This window comes from Taudactylus pleione, unplaced genomic scaffold, assembly GCF_031769625.1.
Source record: "Taudactylus pleione unplaced genomic scaffold, aTauple2 ptg000073l, whole genome shotgun sequence".
In the NCBI taxonomy this organism is placed as follows: Eukaryota; Metazoa; Chordata; class Amphibia; order Anura; family Myobatrachidae; genus Taudactylus; species Taudactylus pleione.
Window position 1 is genome coordinate 5,201,355 of NW_028284475.1, and position 22,044 is coordinate 5,223,398.

The 22,044-nt window shown below is 48.1% G+C and overlaps 1 protein-coding gene across 5 annotated transcripts in view; it reads left to right on the forward strand.

Annotated features, from left to right (window-relative positions):
* The first annotated feature begins 1,777 nt into the window (after positions 1-1,777).
* The window catches only part of SEMA6C (semaphorin 6C), a 150,088-nt gene continuing 129,821 nt past the window's right edge, over positions 1,778-22,044 (forward strand). For 2 of the 5 annotated variants that reach the window (XM_088467612.1, XM_088467613.1), the window contains exon 1: positions 3,040-3,256. Coding sequence is in view for 2 of the 5 variants with exons in the window: in XM_088467611.1 (XP_088323737.1) it covers positions 1,958-1,985 (28 nt within the window). In the remaining 3 variants the exon portion in view is untranslated. Of the gene's footprint in view, positions 1,797-1,912; positions 1,986-3,039; positions 3,257-22,044 lie in introns of those variants that run through there. The other 3 variants (XM_088467615.1, XM_088467611.1, XM_088467614.1) reach the window with 3 other exon arrangements.

Genomic DNA, 22,044 nt, shown 5'->3' on the forward strand with positions numbered 1-22,044 from the left:
TGATCATAATAGCTAGTTTGCGAACGCGCATTGCGAATTTTACGCATGCGCAGTATAGCGAACATTGGTTGCGTGCGACCGAGCGGCCGCAACGACCGACTCTGAATGAGGTCCTATATTAGGTGTGCTCTCTACTTACATACCTTCCAATGTTACTGATGGACACCAGGCCAATCCCCAGGGGATGCAGTCAGGAAGCCGACGGTCTAAATGCCGACCGCCGACTTCCTGACTCTCTAATCCCGGCAGTGGTCAAATGACAGGCGTCGAGATCCCGATGCCTGTTATTTTACCTAGGCCCGGAGCCCGACGCCCCCAGCATACCAATCAAAGGTAAGCCGGGCGCGGACAGCCACAGGGGGGCGGTTAGGTTAGGTGCTCCAGGGGGGTATTTAGGATTAGGCACCCCCCTGGGAGGGTTAGGTTTAGGCTAGGGGAAGAGGGGGTTAGGGTTAGGCACCCCTGGGGGGAGGTTACGGTTGGGCACCCCCCCGGGAGATTTAGGCTGCGGGGATGGGGGGTCAGGTTTAGGCACTTACAGGGGAGGTTAGAGTTTGGAGGGGGGGGTTAGGTTAGTAAATATAAAAAATACTTACCGGTCGGGATCTTCACTGCCGGTGTTTCAGCGTCGGGATTCGTACCACCATTTCATACCGATCCCATCCCCAGCAATACCACATCTGATAAATAAAGGTCTTAAGCCCCCTCACCCCCCTTGTCTAATAATGTCCCATCATTAAATATTTGCGGCATATTACTCAAAAACACCCGTTTTCCGGGGATACCTGCAAATAGAAATAGTAAGTATCCCCCAGATGTATTATGGAGGGATCACAGCAGACAAATACCGGGAAAGAGTTCTGGATTCTGGAGGACCCTCCCCAACAATGGCCTCCGAACATGCGGTCACTTCACTCCGAACACATCGCAAGGATGGGCACCTTTCAGGGACCCAGGCCCTGCGTATCCTACTTAATACATCCCACCGCAATCATCGCGTACTGCAATGTGATCATGGGTGCTAATAATGTCACCCAGATCGCATTGAGTTTTGAGTATTGATAAATGAGCCCCCTAATAATGTTCGAATTACAGGACTTTATTTATAAAAGCGCTAAGGGGCTTCAAAAATCACATTTGCGATGGGGGCCTGGGCAAGATATTAAAGCCAAATATCGCATTGCAGGATGCGATTATATCGCCCAGATGTATTAAACAGCACACGCAGGGACAGGGGCTCCGAAAGGCCTGGACTCATGCGCATGCGCGGTCTACTGACCTCACATGCGTGGCAGCCATTGAAGGGAAGGGTTCTGGAGGAACCCTTTCCCGGTAAATGCTATGCAATGTAGCCCATAGGTTAAAGCAGCACAACGCCATCTTCAGATGTAGTTTGCTGCGTGGTCCAAATATTCCGCAGCTTGGTAAATCTGACAGCATTGCATCCCCTATATCCATGATTGTGCACAGTTGATATAATCAAACTGACTGAGGTACTCATTAAGTCACCTGTGCTTAAGCATGGATATCCTTCAAACCTGGACTGTTAAGGTGCCTTCAGGACCGAGTGTGTGAACCACTGTAGTAGAATGCACTGAGGTGATGTTTTTGCTGTGTCCCACATGCACATTTCTGTCACAGGCCACAATCCTGCAGTGTATGCGCATATTCTGAGGGCCGAGCCTATCCATTCTGCCCGCTTCATGTATGATTCCTGCCATGTTTTCCTGCAAACTCTCTATCTCTAACTAGATGGAATGAGCATGTCCTTGCCTCAGAAATACACAAAACACATTGTAAGTCGGCCTATTTTTGTTAGGGCCTCGGGGGCTCCATCAGCTGCCTAGGTAATTCGCCATGACTGCACGGCCTACGCAGGGCGCACCGTGCACGGGAGAGGAGGACTAGGACAGACTGACAGCAGAGTTCAGTATCAAATGGGCCATACGAATGGTACATGGGCATCTCGGGACCGACGCCCACAGGTCAGACCACACACCTGTGACACTTGTACAGGCTTTACCCTGCAGTCAGTCTCCCTGCTGCAGGAAGGTCTCTGAATCTCCATCCCCCCCCCCCCCCCTCTCGGCCCCCTTCTCAGTGACACAAAGACAGATGACAGAGGCAGCTGTGACATGATCTAACTACTGCCTTCCAACTCCAATTAGCAGCTACAAGGAGCCCGGCGCCCTGTGTGTGCCGCAACCTTTGTCGGGGGTCGGGATTCTCGCCTCCTGGCAGTGAAGGAGTGGGATTTAACCATTCCTGTCCTGCATGGGCTAGCGAAGCTTTGTCACAGCGTAGACTGAGGGGAGAAGCATTGTGGATGGACGCTGAAAGATGCCACTGAGGTGAAAGGGGTCAAGCTTGGGTGAAGATGTGAGCGGAAGACTGGCACTGCCTGGGGCCATGTGTATAATCTCCTGCAAATATTATCTGTATAATCTGTGAGCTCTGATCGCTGGGGATGCAGTCAGGAAAGCAACGGTCGAAACGCCGACCGCCGGCTTCCCGACTGTCTAATCCCGGCAAGGGTCTAATGGCAGGCGTCGAAATCCCGATCACTGTGCATTATCACTATCACTCCTGCGACTGATTACGGGTGCAAGACGTCACCTCTGATCTCTGCGACCCGTTCTCTGCCCACAAAAACTTGGCGACTTCCAAAACAAAAATGCACGAAACGAGAGCACTATACCGGACCTAGTATCTCCCCCCCCATAGCTCTAGGACTAGCCGCTTGCCAACCGACACCGCACCATGCCCCGAGCTGGGCCTGTGCTTGGCCCGGGCATCTCGGTGGCTCAGTCACCGTAGAAATGCTGTCAGGGAGGAAAGACGGAGTGTGTGTGTGACAGGTTGGGTGGAGGGACGGAATGACAGCTCTAGAGGCTGAGCAGCAGAAGGCAGACCCAGGCTGAGGAGATATAGGAGGAGCAGAGGCGGGTGCTGGGAGAGGCGTCGGGATGTTATTGGTGCTGGGAATCAGGGAGTGATGGTAGGCTGTCTCAGACTTCGGAGATCCTGGCATACAGTACTTTGTTTTGCTCTGCCCTCAGTTTATAGAGACACAGCAGCAGCCCTGACACCGCACGGAATTATACAACTCTCCAGCCTAGGAATCTGGGGCATGTGCCACCCCAGCACCAACCTCCCTCCCCCCTCCTCCCTTGGCATCCTATTGTCTTCTTTTGATCTGACCTTTTCCTGCCTTCCTCGATAGAGGGAAACCTGCCAACCCCTCACCCTCCGAAAGGTAAGACTCCTCTCCGTCTTCTCTGTGGGCCATTGTCTCCGCGACGCTCACTTTTGGGATCTCCCAGCTGATGCTGCACAGATTGATATCGCTGCCGCTGCTGGTGGTGGTGATGGCGGCTGCCTAGGCAGAGGCGCAGTACAGTGGTGGTGGGTTTTTTTTGGTGTTTTTGTTTTTTTGTTTTTTTTATGGTAAGCTCTGCGGTCCAGCGGCGGCTGTCACCAGAGAGTGAGGATTCGGTGGGCCGGTTGCTGCCAGTGGGATGAGATGTGTTTGGCATCGCTGGTCCTTCATTGTTTGTTGAAGTTTTCATGCATAGCGGAAAAGAGGCAGAGAGAGCGGCAGGGGGTCATCGCTGGGTGGGGGGGGCTTATTAATCATCCCTGTGTTTCTGGCTTAGGAGAGGTGTTGCTCACAGCCCCCCACCACTTTTATTTAAACCCCCTTCAGTCAGCAGAAATGACTCCTGCAGCAGCAAGTACTTATATACATACACACACACATATATATATATATATTACAGTAGTGTATTTCTTTAGGATTGCGGGATGACCAGTAGGATTGTGTTTAGGGTAACGGGGTGTTTAACCCTTCCCATTCCAACAAAACCTGCAGAAGTCCCCGGGCACATTACCCCTTCCATAAATAACGGGTTCTCCTGACAACTTGTCCCCGAGGTCTCCGCAATCCTGCCGGGCGCTGCCGGTCACCGCTGCTGCCCTATACAGGGGGGGGGGGGGGGTTAAAGGGTGCAAATCATACAATAGTATTACTCCAAAGAAATATATATTTTGGGTGTTCAGAGTCAAACAGAAGTCATCAGCTGTCTCTGCTTTCTCTCATTTGTGTCTATCCCCTGCCCAGGTCTGCTAAGCTGCACTCATTCCCCTTCCCGATCCACTAATGCCAAGGAACTGTAACTGCGGCCGATTTAACCCCTTCACAGCCTGAGTGTGCGTGTGGGATTCTGCCCATCATTGTCCTTTAAGATATGGAGAACAAATGTTTATGCTCCTGACGCGTGATGTGTTCATGCAGTGCGAAGTCTCCCGTCTACAGAGCACGGTTTCTTACAGTGTACGCAGGGCAGTGTGTTATACGCAGGGTAGTGTGTTATACGCAGGACAGTGTGTTATACGCAGGACAGTGTGTTATACGCAGGGTAGTGTGTTATACGCAGGACAGTGTGTTATACGCAGAGCAGTGTGTTATACGCAGGGCAGTGTGTTATACGCAGAGCAGTGTGTTATACGCAGGACAGTGTGTTATACGCAGGACAGTGTGTTATACGCAGAGCAGTGTGTTATACGCAGGGCAGTGTGTTATACGCAGAGCAGTGTGTTATACGCAGGACAGTGTGTTATACGCAGGACAGTGTGTTATACGCAGGGCAGTGTGTTATACGCAGAGCAGTGTGTTATACGCAGGACAGTGTGTTATACGCAGAGCAGTGTGTTATACGCAGGACAGTGTGTTATACGCAGAGCAGTGTGTTATACGCAGAGCAGTGTGTTATACGCAGGACAGTGTGTTATACGCAGGGCAGTGTGTTATACGCAGAGCAGTGTGTTATACGCAGGACAGTGTGTTATATGCAGAGCAGTGTGTTATACGCAGGGCAGTGTGTTATATGCAGAACAATTTGTGAAGCGCACGGTCTCTCTTATACAGAGCAATGTGTCATTTGCTCAGCAGTGTTTCTTATATAGAGCCAGTGTTATGTGCAGAGCGATGGTTTGCACGCAGAGCAATTTATGCAGTGCAAAGTCACAGTGCAAGGTTGTATATGCAGAGTAATGTTCCTTACGCAGAGTAATGTATTTATTCAGTGCTTTGTCTCTGCAGACTAATATTGTTATGCAGAGTAATTCATGCAGCGCAGTCTCTCTTATGCAGAACAATGTTTTATATGCACAGCAATGTTTGTGTTACAGAATATTGTATTTAAGGAGTGCTTTGTCTCTTTTTAGGGTTAATGCCGAGTGATTGTTTTTTTTATATACTGAGCAATTTATGCAGTGCAGAGTATCTCTTAAGCAGAGCAATGTGTTATATGCAGAGCAATATTTGTTAGGCAGAGTATTGTATTTAAGCAACGCTTCTTTTACGCAGAGCATACTGTTATAGGCAGAGCAATGTTTCTTATGCAGAGCATTTTATGCAGTGCAAAGTCTCTTGTAAACAAAGTCACATTCTACATGCAGAGCAGTTTATGCAGTGCAGTCTCTTGTATACAAAGTAACATTTTATGCAGAACATTTTATGCAGTGCAAAGTGCCTTGTATACAGAGTAACATGTTAAATGCAGAGCAATTGTTCTTGTACAGAGCCATCCTATGTAGAGTAATGTGTTCATACAGAATCAGCTGTAATATGCAGAACAGTGTTTCTTATGCAGAGTCTCAGCAATATGTCTCATTTTGGCTCTATTACGCAGAGCAATGTCCTGTACGCAGAGCGATATCTCTACTAGAGAGATGTGCAGTAGCTCAGATCGCTGCCGCCTGTGTGCCAAGCAATATCTCTGCCATGCACAGCGATAGGCTGGTGGTTCCTCCCCCAGACTGAGATACAGGTAGTGATCAGCGTAACAGCCAATGCCTTTACCTCTGCTGGTCGCTGCACCGAACCGTCCCCACCTGTGCAAGATCTCTATTTATCACCTAATATAAAGTACTTTCCTCCAGGAGTGCATGAGACTGGGCGTAAGTTCTATCAGATGAGCTCATTGAGAATAGTATAGAGTTTGCTACAAGGTACGAACTCCTGACGGTGATGTGGGCAATTTAATTCTATAACATAGCAGTCATGACTATATTTAAAAAAAAAATATATATATATATATATATATATATATATATATATATATATATATATGACACAGTGTGCATCTTTCTGGAATGAAGTCACTTTGTCACCATCTCACTCATCTAAAACTTTGCCTGACTTTTGATTTTAGCTTTTTGTCCATCCGGATTTTAAAATGGCCAATGGCGTGATTGACAGAACAGCCGCCCCCTCCGTATTACATCAGTCAGTGACTACCCCATAGTCCATACTTCCCCCGCTGTGCCAGGGCAGTGGTTAATAAGGTGAACAGAGCTTCCGCCGTGACTTGTACAACAGCTGGGAGAATAACAATCCCTGGGACAGCCCCTTATTTTCCAGGCATTGTTGGAGCTGTCAGAGACTAGGGGCCTGTTTTGGGGGGTCTTGCATATACATAGCGCAGTACTGTGTATAGAAGTGAAGGGGGTCTCTTGCAAACTGAGCCTGCAATGCAAGGCCCGTGGAAGACCACCGGCTGCTGGCCCCCACGGATTTAACCCTTTCCGCACGTTGTGATGATGGCACGGCTGCCGCGGCGTCGCTGGCCGCTGTCCCCTGTGCTGCTGTCAGCCTGCCAGGATTTGTAACAATGGCTTCTCCTGGGCCGCAGGAGGTAGAGGTGGGAGGCTTGAGCCTGAGTCCCAAGGGCCTGTTTAATAGAGAGCGAGGATGTGCTGCCTGGGACCGTCTGTTTACCTGCAGCCCATGGGATGGGGAGGGGGGGGTTAGTAATCTCATTACAAGCAAGATACTGCTGATGGTGTAGAAAGAGGGGAACCGCCAAGTGGCTTTGTGTGTCTGCTGGTGGCTCTATGTACCAGACCCTATCTGTCTCTACAGCGGCCCGAGATAATCTCTTACACCTTGCAGTCAGTACATAACGTACACTGTATGCCAAAGTTAATTTATATTGTGCATAAAGACCTTTACCCAGTGGTCCCTCTCCCCAAGAGCTGACAATCCATATGCACAGTCAGAACGGTCCAAACTCCTAGGCAGATCCAGTTTACTGATCAGCTCTGATTGTTTAGGGTTTAGATCAGTCAAAATATCCTCAGTATGGTCAAGCGGATATAAACGGTTAATCATTTCCCCTCCATTTGTCTGATTTTAACCCCTGGTGCACAGAGACACCGCCACCTTCTAGTGTCATGAGTATTACCGGTATAAAATGACCATATTCTCACTTCCACCAGCAAACATCGGCTGCCCTGGTGCCTTTATCCTCTCCTTACACGCAGAAGCAGCAGTGAATTTTAAAAGCGCACACACTGAGCAGGGGGACAGACAAAACTCATGCAGCATTTATATACATTTGGTAGGATAGTGTCACCCCCCCCCTCCCAGTGAGCTGACGGTGGTACTGAGCCCCCCTCCCCGCTGCCATATTTCAGGCGTGATCTCACACAGCACCGAGGAGGTTTAGGTTGTAAATTGGTGCCTTGATGAATGAAGTTTCCCTCACACTCCACCTGTTTGGGAAGGGAGACATGGAAAGCAGGCAGAATGTGACAGGTTTCACACTAAGCGGTGCCTAACAGGAAACGTGTGTGTGTGTGCGTTGTGTGTGTGTGTGTGTGTGTGTTGTGTGTGTGTGTGTGTGTGTTGTGTTGCTGCTGACTGAGCAGCCTAGAAAATGCTGCGGAGATGTTCTGTGACTCAGTGGCGTTTTCTGTAGCCCCCCCCCAGGATTGCCAGCCGCCAGAAATTCTATAAACGCTGCAGAATTGAAAAAAAGTCACATTTTCACTCGTCAGTGAGAAAAACAAAAAGGAGATGTCAGTAAAAAATAACACTGCAAATATACACACAGAAGTGTCGCGTCAATGCTCTTGAAATCGTTACCCACCACCCACGGGGCGTATTTATTATTAATTGCGGCATTCAAATGTACTTTTGTAAATAGACGCCAATGTTACTCGCTCTTTTGTCACTTTTTGATCATATTGTGTCAGTAAAAGTACTAAGGAACTTGTTGGTCGGTATGCTAACCCTCTCCCTACTATAACCCCCCCTCTTTAGTCCCTCACCCCCTAGTGCCTAACCTCCCCCTCCCCAGTGCCTTACCCTAGCACTCCCCCCTTAGTACCTAACACCCCGATACTTACCTTCGGTATCCCGGCGGTTTGGATTTCTGCACCAGTAATAGGAGCACCAGCATCCAGATCGCCGGGATGCCGAACGCATCCCGCCCCACACAATGACTTGTATAATTTGCATGTGCAGATGACTTATCTCTACCATCACACTCTACTTATGTCTTTGTGGTTATAGGGCCTGATTCAGAGCCGCTCGTAAGCGGCCGCTCGTTCGCTCCGAGCGATGTTTGCCCAACTGCGCATGCGTACGGATCGTTATACGCATGCGCGAACCAGTCAGTGCGGTCGAAATTCATGTGCTCACAAAATAGCGAATGCCTGAAAATTTGAGTGACAGGAGGAGGCGTATGTGGGTGGTAACAGGGGAAGGTGCTTGAAAACGGGGAGTGGAGATCCGAACGCAGGCGTGCTTAAAGGTCAAAACGGGCGTTTTATGGGTGTGCATAATTAAAACAGCAGCGTCATTGACCACGTCACTGGGTTATTTTATAGTCAGAACTGCTCGCAAAATTGTGGTAGGAAAAACCAACCACAAGAATAGCGAGCAGTTCATACGCTGGTCGATGTACTCGATTAATCTAATAAATAGCGGACATGACGTAGGATGCGAGCGGCCAGGGGGCGTATTTTTTCAAAAAACGACCGCATGTTTTGTTCGCTCGTTCAGACCTAGAGGCGTGAACAGACCGCAAAGAGCGAACGGTTGATTTGAATAGCCATCCCCTATTTACTGGACGAGCGAGCGCTAATTGCGTCCGGCTCTGAATCAGGCCGATAGTGTTGTATATGCGCAGAGCTGGTTTATCTATTAGGCAACCTCCGCTCTTGCCTACAACTCTCATGGGCCCGGATTACGCAGACCCATTTTTGTGTGTGTTGTTTTGACGAGAGGGGGGTGGGGGTAGGGGGTGACCAAACCGATATATTTGCCTAGGGCCCTATTGGGGCTTAATGAGGCTCTGCACATGTGCAAATGTGGTTATAGAGGAGCAAACACGTCTACGGATTTATGAAGCCATACTGGTGGCTTCGCACATGCAAAGTCCATTGGTTTTGTAATAAAATAAAATAAGAGTCCATTACTGCTCAACTCAGCCTGCAGAGCCAACCAGCGCCGGACGGGTTTTTCGAATTCCTTAGAGCCGACACTTTTTTGAAAGAACGCGGTAAGGAGTCTTTGATGTGGGGACACCGGTGCAAAGTTCCAGCCTCGAAACGAGAACAGGTTCTGTATTACGGAGTCGGGAGTTTTTAGCGTTCAATCGCTTTTCCAAGCCGGACACTTAAGTGGTTCTTCCGAGTGAACTGGCAGACTGTTTTTTGTTTTTTTTTCTTTTTTATACTGCACTGGCAGAATGATCCTGGGGATAAGAACAGGCATGAGAGTATATACATCCCAGAGGCCGTACAATAAGCTCTTCTCTAAGTGGGGATGAATCATTGTGTCGGAGCCTTTGAGCGGGGACGCTGCATTTAAAGCTATTCCGTATTCAGAAGAGATAACCAGTGTGACACATCTGTGAAGCGAGAGAGAGGAAACGGTGATGGCTATCGTTAACAGACGACGATATTACCAGGTTCCTGCATGTTAATGTTGAGGACGTAGAAGAGTGGAGGTCCTGTTTCCAGGGACGTGCGGTCAGGAGAGGCAGAGCCTCCCCTGTCATACTCCAGAGATTTGATATTAAAATGATTGGAGTAATGCAAAGAAGATATTTATAACTTATTAACATATTCTTTGTTTATTGTAATCATTTTTATCGTTAACACTCGCCAGCTTTGTGGAGCTCCCTGGGACTGCAGGGAGATGAGAGATGAGGCAGCAACATCTCAGCCTATCTTCTGTACAGCCAGACACTGCTTGCAGAGCTGGGGGCGGGGCCACACCACAGGCAGTAAGCTGCACAGAAAGAGAGCTAATAGAGGCATGCCTCTGAGTTTGGGGGCCTGTCTTGAGCACAGATGGACACCTTGGATGTGTCATGTGACCATGAAGTTCCCTGCAGTGTTTAGAGATCGGAGCTCAGCCAGCAGCAGCAAGAGAAGACACAGTGATGCAGGTAGGAGACCCAAATGGAAACTGAAGCTTAGTGTAGTGAGGGGAGAGTTGCAGTGAGTTGGGGGTGAGACAGGCTCCCAGCATTCAGGGCCATCTCCATGTGTGCCTTCCCAGCAATTGACCTCACCGTACGTCACTGCCTGTTTCCTTTTTCCTTTCCTACACCCCAACCTGTATGAGATGGGTCAGAGACCGGCATCTGTACCTACCAGAAGGTGGTTATTTCAGGTCTGAGCATGCTATAGGATAGAAGACCCTTAATGGGGTGCGCTGGGTAATTGTCAGGGCACCCTGTCTCCTTAGTAAGATTCTCGGTTGCAGGCAGCGCCTGATGCAGGATTATCTGTGCGTCTGACACCCTGGGGGGAGGGGGGGGGATGACAGGGAGAGAAAGGTTAGACACACGCCAGCGCCCTCCTCTAGAATTACATGGAGATGAGCCCTGTGTGACGCATTCCTATTAGATAAAATAGTTTGCCTCCTCTCTTTCGCCATCAAAGTGACATTTCTTCATGTATTCCAAACTGGTTCCCAAGAGAGCCGCTCCAGTATTTCAGCCTAGGCCGAAGAGCTTGCAATTACCTCCCGTGAAGGGTGGGCCTGAAAGTCGTAGGAATGGCTAAACCGTAGGCTGTAATGATTGTGGACCGTCTGTATATAATGTAGACTTTTGGATAAAGAAAATTGACATTTTATTTTATAAATTCACTCAATGCGTCCATTATTTCTCATCATGCCCCCCAAAATGCCTCAGCTTGGGCACACCGCTAGGTCCTGGGTGCCTGAGCACGAATCTGATTTTTAAATGCTAAAATGCCACTTGAAAATCTTTAAATGCCAAGAGAGGGGAGAGTAAGTGGGAGGACCAATCACAAGCCAGAAACTCTTTGTGGCTCATGATTGGTTCACTACTTCACACCCATTTCCCACTTGGCTTTTGGCAGGGAAAGTGGGACTTTATTTTCCTAGGGCATCATGCGGCATTAAAGAGATTGGGGCCAATCCTGTACTCAAACGGGTTGGGTACGGGATCCCGATGTACACAGTGCCCATGGTCCGAATACCGACAGCGGCATGCCGGTGGATTTCGGTAACTATTCTCACCCCTATCCTAACCTACCCATTCAGGGCGCGACTCTCATAGCGTCAGATGGCGATGGTTCATTCTCTCCTATTGAAATAGCTCTCCGACAAGTGTGCAGGGACACTGGCGGGACAGGACTCGGTGGGGTACACTTTGGCCACTGCTATTAGCATCAGCACTCGCTTCAGGCTTCACCATGGCACCTGCCCATCGGAGTAGCCGTCCTGGTTAGGAGCAATGATAAATATCTCCTGAAACCCTTTCCAACGTTAGGTTTCGCTCTTTGATGGTCAGTGCCCCCTTGAATAGCAGGCAGGTGGGTTCCTGTTTGGTACTTTATCACCACCAGTCCTTTAAATAGAAGTTTGGAAGAGTTGAGGGGGCTGGGAATACTCAAAAATCAGTAAGTAGGTGTGTAATGATGCCAGCTTCTGATTGGTCTTGGCCTTTAAAGCCCAGTCATGTGACGTTCCCAGGTATCCCACAGCAGTTATTTACAAAACACAGATACAACATTGAGACTGCGTCTATATTTGGTCGTAAGAAATACTTGGATATGGCGATCACGGATAAAAAATTAAGTGATTCTTTGTTGTAGAACAGAGTGCGCCCAAGTGTATCTCCGACACATTCAAAGGCTGCTCCAGCCTGTTACGTTTAACTAAGTATAACGACTTACAACATTAGCAGAAAAATAAAATCCATAATTTAATATTTGCAGCCCAGGCACTCCGCGAGGATCTATAGCCGCGAGAACATCTTGTGCCCCACGACTGCAGAGGGCAGCACTGGTGCTTGGAGTGGGCGAAGGCCGGGGGTGTTTGGGGCACACAGATTTGACATTGAAAGGTTTAGTGGAGAAACTGGTGGGGGGGGGAATAGGTCTCTCTCTTCACATTAATCACACAGCCTGTTTACATTACCAAAGGCTGCATTTGTTTCATCCATGAGAAAACAGGCAGGAAATGCAGTTTATCCTCTCTAGGAAGCCAATTCGGGGAGGGCTGGGGTCAGCTTAAGGGGTCTTAACTTGTATCTTTAACCGTTAAGTAGCTAGAGGGGCCTCCAGTACAATAAAACTTTTTCTCCTTTTTATCGCACCATACGTCATGTCCGCTATTTATTAGATTAATCGAGTACATCGAACAGCGTATGAACTGCTCGCTATTCTTGGGGTTGGTTTTTTCATCCGCTATATTGCGAGCAGTTCTGGCTAAAAGACACCCAACTGATGTGGTCGATGACGCTGCTGTATTAATTATGCATACCCATAAAACGCCCGTTTTGACCTTTAAGCACGCCTGCGTTCTGATCTCCACTCCCCGTTTTCAAACACCTTCCCCTGTTACCACCCACATACGCCTCATTTTGTCACTCAAAATAGCAGGCATTCGCTATATAGCGTACAAACGATTTTCGGCCGCACTGACTGGTTCGCGCATGCGTAATAAAAACCGTACGCATGCGCAAATGTGCGAACATCGCTCGGAACGAGCGTACTGCCGCTAACGAGCAGCTCTGAATCAGGGCCTAAATGCAGTGACCAATCGCATATCTCCAATAGTCCCAATTCTGTCAGGACAGTCACCCGCACGTCATCCAGGCGTGGGTAGGGTCAGGCGGACCTGCATGTGGTCAGGAAGAAGGGGACCCTAGTCAAGTTTGTCCCCCTATGCTTCAATGACGCCACTAATTGCTAGTGAATATATCTTTATTAATACTGGACAATGGGTCCACTTTAATGCAGAATTAATTTCTTTAGAGCTTATATATGTTACAATGTATCATCTGCTGTTAAAGACAAGGATACAATTAATCATTAATAGCTCATTTACTAAAATTGCGTTTAGATGGAAAATTAGCAAGGAGCCACAGCAGCCAATCCGCAAAGAGCTTCCGTCTGTCTAGCGTAACGTAGGAAATGAAACCCAGCGGCTGATTGGTTGCTATGCTTAGCATGAGGTGAAGACCTCTGAACCTCTGATTTTGGCCGATGGCATCAGAAGTCTCTGATTGTACTGTTATTATTATTTACAAGGGTTGATATACTCATAGCAACGTCGCTTATTTATAGAATGGATGGCAGGGTCCTTATATACAGCTGTTCACAAGCCCGTATATCCACACTGATGTAACGAAAATAACATGGTATAAAACGGGTCAGCATTCCACTGGGCAAAATTCCCGGAAAACGTTTCCACGTTACTATGACGTTAATAAACTCCTATTGTGAGTACATTGCCGGTAGCGGCTGAGAGCAAAACAAACAAACCTAAAGAAACCATACGGGTGCCAGGGCCGGGCTGGCTGGAATCCAAGACAGATGCGGCCACTTGCCTTAAGTAAACTTGGTCGCCCCCGCTGTAAAGTTTAGTGTCCTCGTCCCCGTCCCCCCACCCTCTGTCTTATGGCGGGACTGTGTGTTCCTACAGTGCCATGTGTCTTGTCATGTCATGATTACTGAACCGTTGTGCGTGTCACCCAGTCAGAGCCCGGGGGCCTGCGGCATACTGTTCTGTGAATTATACACTGATGCCATCTGCCAACCGGGCATTTTGTCACTGAGAAGCGAGCGTGCCGCAGTTAGCTCCTGCCCCGCCGCGCCTAGGAGTTCTAGTCGCAAACTCCTCGGAAGCTGCTGTAGGACTGCAACTCCCAGCATCCCATCTCTGCGGATGGTGTCTTGTAACAAAAGCCAAAGTTACTACAGCTTCTAGGATTTTATAGTATAGTCTGGAAATTGAGAGCTAGGGGTAAATTAGCTAAAGGTCGATTTTAATTGATTTAAAAATCGATCTAAATAGATCAACATCGATGTTGTGTTTCAGGAACTGCACATTTACTAACACTTAAAAATCGATATTAAAAAAAATGGTCTACTAGGAAATGTGTGATTTAGGGGTAAAGAGGTAAGAAGTGGAGATGTTGCCCATAGCAACCAATCAGATTTTAATTAACATTTAACTAGCACCTTCTAGAAGATAATAGCTAGAATCTAATTGGTTGCTATGGGCAACACCTCCACTTCTAAAAACTCTCACTTTAGTAATTTACCTCTTAGCCTCTGAAAACCAACATCGATGTTGACCGATTTAGATTGATTAAATCAACTGTTAGTAAGTTTTACCCCCTAGTGAATCTGATTGGTTACTATGGGGAACATGTCCACAAATATTTACACTATGGGGTAAATTTACTAAAGTGAGAGTTTATAGAAGTGAGTTTTAGAAGTGACGTTGCCCATAGCAACCAATCAGATTCTACTTAACATTTAACTAGAACCTCCTAGAAGATAATAGCTAGAATCTGATTGGTTGCTATGGGCAACATCGCTTTTAAAATTCACTTCTAAAAACTCTCACTTTAGTAAATTTACCCCTATGTGTCTGCCAAATACCTCCAATGTCTTGAAATGTTTTCCAAGTACCCCATTACGGCTGCACATTGTAAGCAAATGCCCCCACGATAATAAATCCTATACTAATGCTCACCATCACCTTCTCATGTCTCCACATTTTAATGAGACATCTCTATACCAAATACAGTATGACCTTTTCTGTATAGATTTTTTCGAAGTACCCTCCCCCGCCGCCTGTACTGTAGATGTTGACTACATTTTATGGTGTATACGTTTATGGTGTCCCCCATAGGTCAAGAAACCTTAGTCTCCATCTTGCCTCCCCCCCTGTTTTCCCTGAGGGCCATTGCAATATGGCAGTACAGTGTGTTCCAGGAGGCGTGTGCCTCTTACAGTGTTGTGGACAATTATTAAATGATTTATAATCTTATCATTAAGATTCATTTATAAAGCGGCTGTATTCTCCCGCACGCATCCACACGGGGTGACGGGGACATTTAGAAGCGTAGCAGAGAAATACAGACGTGCGTCGGGATTAGGAGGAGAACAATCTATAGACCTATTCACCTTATCATTAGACTATTCACTGAGAGATATTCCTGAGTACTGACCGACCTGCTTCTCTGGGCCCGTATAACAATATAGCCCCCACTCCCCCGGCCTCCATTTTGTCAAGAAAATACTCTAGTTTCAGCACAATTCAACAACAAAAAGACACTTTGCTCTTTTAGCTGACTTAGGGCCTGATTCATGCGCTCGCAAGCGGGTCGATGGTGGGGCACTGCGCCGCGAATTTCTCACTCGCTCCGGGGCTCGCTACAAACGGGGCGGCTGTTGATGTTGATCGACAGCTCGCCCCGTTTTGTAGGGAGGGGGGGTGGCTGGACAAACGGAGGCGTTCCTGAAGGAACGCCTGCCGTTTGTGGGCGGCCCTACTGACATCACTCGTGATGTCAGTAGTGAGCTTCCTGCTCTATTTGAGCAGGAAGCTCACTGGGGCTTGCGGTGGACGGGACCCTACCACAAAGGTCTCGTCGCAAGCATGATGGCTTAGCGAGCGGCCTGGAGGCCGGGCAAAAAAAAAAAAGGCCGCCCTGTTTCAGAGCGAGCACTCACAAAGAGCGTCCGGCTCTGAATCAGGGCCTTATTCAATGACAAGACATATACAGTAGGTGATAAAACAATGTATGTATTAAATTTAGGATATACTTACCTAGCCTCCTGAATGTCTAGGAGACTCATGAATTTTGGAGGTCTCTCCTGGACTGTGGAGGGAGTAGGCCACTCTCAGAGAGAAGTAGGCGGTGTGGGGAATGGATGTCATCGTGGCCAGGCTCTCCGCTCCATAACGCAGCAAATCATGGTCTCGGACTGCGTTGGTGGGTCGGGTTGCAATGACACAATGGCGGTGCATGTCCCCCTGCACCTGGCTACAGCCTCCGGGATCATTGAAAGGCAGCGATTATGTTCAGACGCTAGAATGACGCAACTGAGCGCAATGTTCACAAGACGCGTGCAGGTCTGTAATTAGGCTCACGTACAGGATCCCGCGCATGCATATAAATTAGCAAACTGGCCGGCTTCTAGGGACTTGGCTGCAGCCACTAGAAACTGGTAAGGGCTGCAGTAATAGCAGTGGCTTCCAATGGGAAGTGCTCCCTGCTACGGCAGTCACAGGGGGGCGAAAACTCCTCCTCCCGGGACTGCCTGACCGGCTGTGATTAGCAGGGACCGCTTCCCATGGGAAGCGCTCCCTGCTATGGCAGTCACAGGGGGGCGAAAACTCCTCCTCCCGACTCTGCCTGACCGGCTGTGATTAGCAGGGAGCGCTTCCAATGGGAAGTCCCTGCCACTGCTGGGCAGTCCCTGTAGGAAGTGGATTTTACTGCCACTGGTCTGGACCCATAACAGATGTGCCAGTTTTATGCCAGGCCTACATCAAATACACTTTATTTTTCTACTTTTTCTTTGATAGTAAAATATGATTCCGCTATTAGGTTCGAATAAAATACAAAAAACTCTTGAATATAGCTAGTGCTTGGGTTTGAGAAAGACCGTGTTCCCATTATCTGGCCAATTCCAGCACAGCAGAGTGCTTCTGTCTACCCCACTGCACCCTGAGGGTCAATGACTGGGTGGAGATGAGGAGACCTCTGATCTGCGGCACAATCAATCACCCAGCTCCCGTTAGTGGGGTCTCTGACCTCTGCTTCCGGCACCAGGACAGATTCTCAGTGACCAACACTCGGTGACCCCTCCTGTGCCCCGTGCTGGACTTAAAGCCCCCACTCCACTCTAAAGGCATTCTTCTCACAGGTTCTGGTTCCATCTGTGACTAAACCAAAGTTAAATGTGGTCGCAGAGGGGTAAATTGACATAAGTGCAGTTTTTACGAAAGTGGAGGGTATTATCCACAGTAACCAATCAGATTATAGCTGTCATTTATCCCGTACACTCTATGAAATGTTAGCTAGGGTCTGATTGGTTGCTATGGTCACACCTCCTTCTGCACACCAGTCTTTTAAGCACTGTAGCATTTTTTTCCCCCCATAATACATAAAGTGAGACGTCATAGGGGCTGATTCACTACCGTATGCAATTGCGATTACGCACGCAATTCAACTGCGATAGTATGCTAATCCATTGCGATCGCTATCGCACTGTACAAGGACGCCCACTTACCTTACACACAAACGTACTGTTTAGCAAGACTGCGAAACCATCGATAACATCGAGTACCATCGCAGCCTCACGCCCACACTTGCACAAGCCCTGACCTTACTCAGGAATTGCTAACTTCCACTCACGCTCTCAGACTGCGTAGGCGATCACAGCGTATAATTTAAGCATGCCACCGCAACGACGTGCGAACACAATGGCACGCCTGCTTTCGGCCAACAACCCCCCCCCCCCCGTTACCACCAACAAACGGCAATTCCTGTCAATCGCTCTGCGATGGATCGGTGTAGTCCCTGAGATCGCAGTCCCCATCACAGCGGCCGGTTCACGCCCACACACTGCGATGCATGCGCAGTGCGAAAATATCGCAGCTTGCGTGCGGTAATGGATCAGGCCCATATTCAGTATTTTACTGATTTGCAGTGAACCAGTCAAGTAATAACCAGATATTAAATGCTGGTGGGTAGAGGGACTGATTACCACACAAAAAGGTGTGTGTGCATGCGTCTATATATATGTGTGTGTGTATATATATATATATATATATATATATGTACATACACAGTGGCCAAAATGGGCCTATATGCTTTTCAGCGAACAAAATGGCTGCCTCCATTTGTAAACCAGCCCGTCTTTAGGTCATGCCTTTATATCTTCGCCTGTGAGGAGTGCCAGCTTATCTGCCGGTAAGAACCCGCCGTCTGCTGTCACTGTCGCGTCACTCCTATAAGCAGCCCACCGTGCTCATCACGCCCTGTTATTATGCAATGTGACATGCACCCCACAGGGAAATACACTAGTGGGGACGTTTCAGCTAAATAATATGTCAGCTCTCCTCCCTCTGACAATCTTGTTTTGACAGTAGTTGAAATCAGAGACGTTTTATGTACTGCTCCTCGGAGCTGTTCGGCAGTGAGATCTCTGGAAATTCCCTCTGACAGGCAGAGTGAAACTTTCCTTTTCAGGAGAGCTCTGTTCCTGCAGATAATTTCAAATAGGAGCTCAGTTATGGGATACATTAATGTTAATTCCATGTGGTGCAATTAAATCACCTTAATGTCCTGCCAAGCGTATCTGGCATGACGATCGATCAATGCCTCACAAAGCAATAGCATTATATCTTTACCCGAGATCGTGCAAACATCAAAATAAATATCAATATTCTGTCGTATAACTCCTTTTCCTCCTCTTCCTATCTGATTTGTGTTGCATTTAGCAGAACAAAGAGAGGATATGCCTGCCCGGCCTGGAGGAACACAAGGGCTATAGTACAATCCTTTATCTCACAATGAGAAAATCAACAATGACCAGAAGGGGAAGCAGTTCTCAGACTAGGCAGAGGTCGTACCCCGGACCAGGGCAGATTGTATAACACAGTGTAGCTGAGGAGTTAATTGTGGGCCTGATTCCGAGCCGGACGCTCTGACAGAGCGCTCGCTCTGAATCAGGGCCGGCCTTCTGGTTTTTTCGAACGGCCTCCTGGCCGCTCGCATAGCTGTGGGTGACCAGAGCCCCAGAGAGCTTGCGGCAACGAGACCCTACCACAAGGGTTCCTCCGTCTGGGCAGCCACGCACCCGGCCCGCCCAGCAGAGGGGGCGTGCTGTCACTCAACATCGACAGCACGCCCCCTTTGGTACGAGACCCAGAGCGACGGATTGCCCGTCGCTATCCGGGTCTCACGCATGCGCACAACGCAGCCGGCTCCGTCGTGCGCATACACACTGGGCCACCATCGACCCGCTTGTGAGCGCATAGCGCTCGCGAGCGGGTCTGAATCAGGCCCTGTGTTCCTTGTCCAATTTATACTACACATAAGGATTTCTGGTTGGAGGTTGCCATATTGGATATGAACTAGCCTCTTATGAGGTAATATATATTTGCCACAGGAAGTGTGCGGTGCAAGGGAAAATGGTTCCCTCATGAACAGTTTTGTTTTTGCGAGGAGGCTTTATTTTGTGTAATAGGGGCCTCTTGACACAGGATTGGTGCAATATTTAAGTATGGGGGGCGTTTATTATGAAGGTATCAAAGATATCGGAGGTTGGTCCTCTATTTTCGATCGCAAAAGCAGTCCCCATATCTACGGTGACTGGAAAATGCCCATTTCACCAAGCTTGGCTCCCCAATAAAAGCAAGTCGGGCCCAAACATGGCAGTAAAGTGTTAGCATAAGCTATTACATTATTTTTTACTCTTCGACAAAATGGACGCTTACTAGAGCCACCAACTCGGCAAGAGATCTTTGATAGATGTCTAACTAATTTTTATTTGCCGCAATAAGATAAGAAATTAAATCAAAGGTGGAACTTTTGGTGATTTTTCTTATATTGGCACCATAGTGGGCACTGACAGTCCTACGTTGCATAGAACCGTACTGTATAGTATACATATGGTTTCCTGTTACACGTGAGGAGAAGAGAGGCCCGTCTTCCGGCCAGGAATAGGTCTGGATCAATGTCCACTTTGTCGCTCAGCGTGTTTATCTCTAATGGGGACGCCGAAGTGAATGTGATTTTTCCGGATGTGACTATCGAGCAGACAATTTGTCACCTGGGGAGAACCGCATCTGGCAGAGGTCGCAGTCATTTTCAAAGCATTAGGAAGTCGCAGGACTCGGAGGGAGGTGTGTGAGGCGGGAAAAGTGCTCTGCACCTTATATTCTCCACAGTGACTCGTACAGACCATTTCTTGTTTTATGCTGGCTCTCTAGTCATGGCACAGGCGTCTTTTTCCAATTTAATGATAACTGGGGGTTTTTAGCAAAATAGTCATGATGCACCGTGACTAGTAAAAGTGCACCTGCCATTGGACTACACCTCATGCAGTGGGGGATTCTCACAGAGCACATCTTACACGCGCCTTCGGTTTCCGTAGACGTCTCCTGAGAGCAGGTTGTCCAGCTTGGCGTGCGCTGGGCAAACCGTTCGGTCGTGTGGTGCAAATCCTAGTCATTTTGCGGCGTGCAGTGGGTGCGCTTTGTAAGTGAGGTGTCTGTCTGCACAGAGCCACTAGCGACAGGCAAACTTTGTGCCTCGTGCCTCAATGAGGTCACTGATTCTTGGCATGGTCGGAGGCCCGAAATAGGGGAGATTTCTCGGACTTCAGAGACCGCAATCAAACCGCCCAGGAGAGTATATCGGCCGCAAAGTAGGTGCGGCCAGCCCTCGAAACACGGTGTCAAATAGTCGACGTCATCCTGCCCCTACCACTCTACTTGTTCTCATCACAAAATGGCTGTCTCTGGTGTGTGCAGTCGACAGTCCTTTTCCCCCATTAGGCTGTTATAACATGAATAACTTACTTTAATGTCCTGGTGTTATTTACCACAGGAGATATCCTTGGAAACTACCTTCCCCATAGTCCTGTATTGTCCAATGTAATAAGCTCCGAAAGACGTAGCTTTCCGCAGCTTGCTTCCGATAGCAATGGCCGTCTTCAGTATCCTAATGGTGCATACACACGTAACGATTTTTTTAACGATTTGTCGTTAACGACGTCGTTATCGTTCAATCGTTCCAAAATTCGTTCAGTTCATGAGTTGTAACGATGAACGATAGTCGTTAAAGCGCCCTCCCGTTTGTAGTTATCGTTCATGGTCCATTTCAGACTGTCCAACATGACGATTTTCATTAAGGGAAGGAGCATTATTCGTTCATCGTTGAAAAAATCGTTGAAAAAATCATTCGTTACACTTCAAAAAATCGTTCACTTTTTGAAGGGAAAATCTGAACGAAAATCGTTGGCTACAAATTCATTACATGTGTATGCACCTTAATGCTACTCAGAATGGCGCTATCGCAGCTCTGTAGCCGAGGGCAGTAAGTCTGCGCTGAAAGGCACTGACGCTGCTGATCGCAGAAGGTGTTAGCGTTCCCCAGAATCGCTTCTTATTGGATTAACAGCTGCGATTAGAGTAATCTGGACAAATCGCCAGCCAATAATAACTAATGCCCCTAAGAAACATAGCCTACTGGCAGGGGTAAGGGTCTGGGAGTTCTGACGGCTCAGATTGCCGATGAGCAGCTTTCTAGGCGTCCTTGTTCCTCACACAGATGACGTCGCCCAGACTCCGTGCTTCTCCATCTACCCTCCGCTGGCTTTCCATGAAACACAAATGAGGTCCCTACAGGACGGCCAAGTCCCTGATTACATTGTCTTTCTGACAAGACCATTAGTTAGTTGCAGAGAGAGGTTTTGCCAACTCTTACCTCATGCTAGCTAAGTGCTCGCTGTAATGATGTGAGAGCCGCCAGCAGGCCGCGCACAGGCCTCCCATGGCCTCCGCGTTTAACCGTAGCATGGACAGTGAGCGTACAGGGGTGTTATACAGAAAGCACACAATATCCCCAGTGTGACAGGACCTGTTATATCACCCATATACATATCTAGCATGGACAGTGATAGTACAGGGGTGTTATACAGAAAGCACACAATAGCCCCAGTGTGACAGGACCTGTTATATCACCCATATACATATCTAGCATGGACAGTGATAGTACAGGGGTGTTATACAGAAAGCACACACTAGCCACAGTGTGACAGGACCTTATATATCACCCATATACATATCTAGCATGGACAGTGATAGTACAGGGGTGTTAGACAGAAAGCACACAATAGCCCCAGTGTGACAGGATCTTATATATCACCCATATACATATCTAGCATGGACAGTGATAG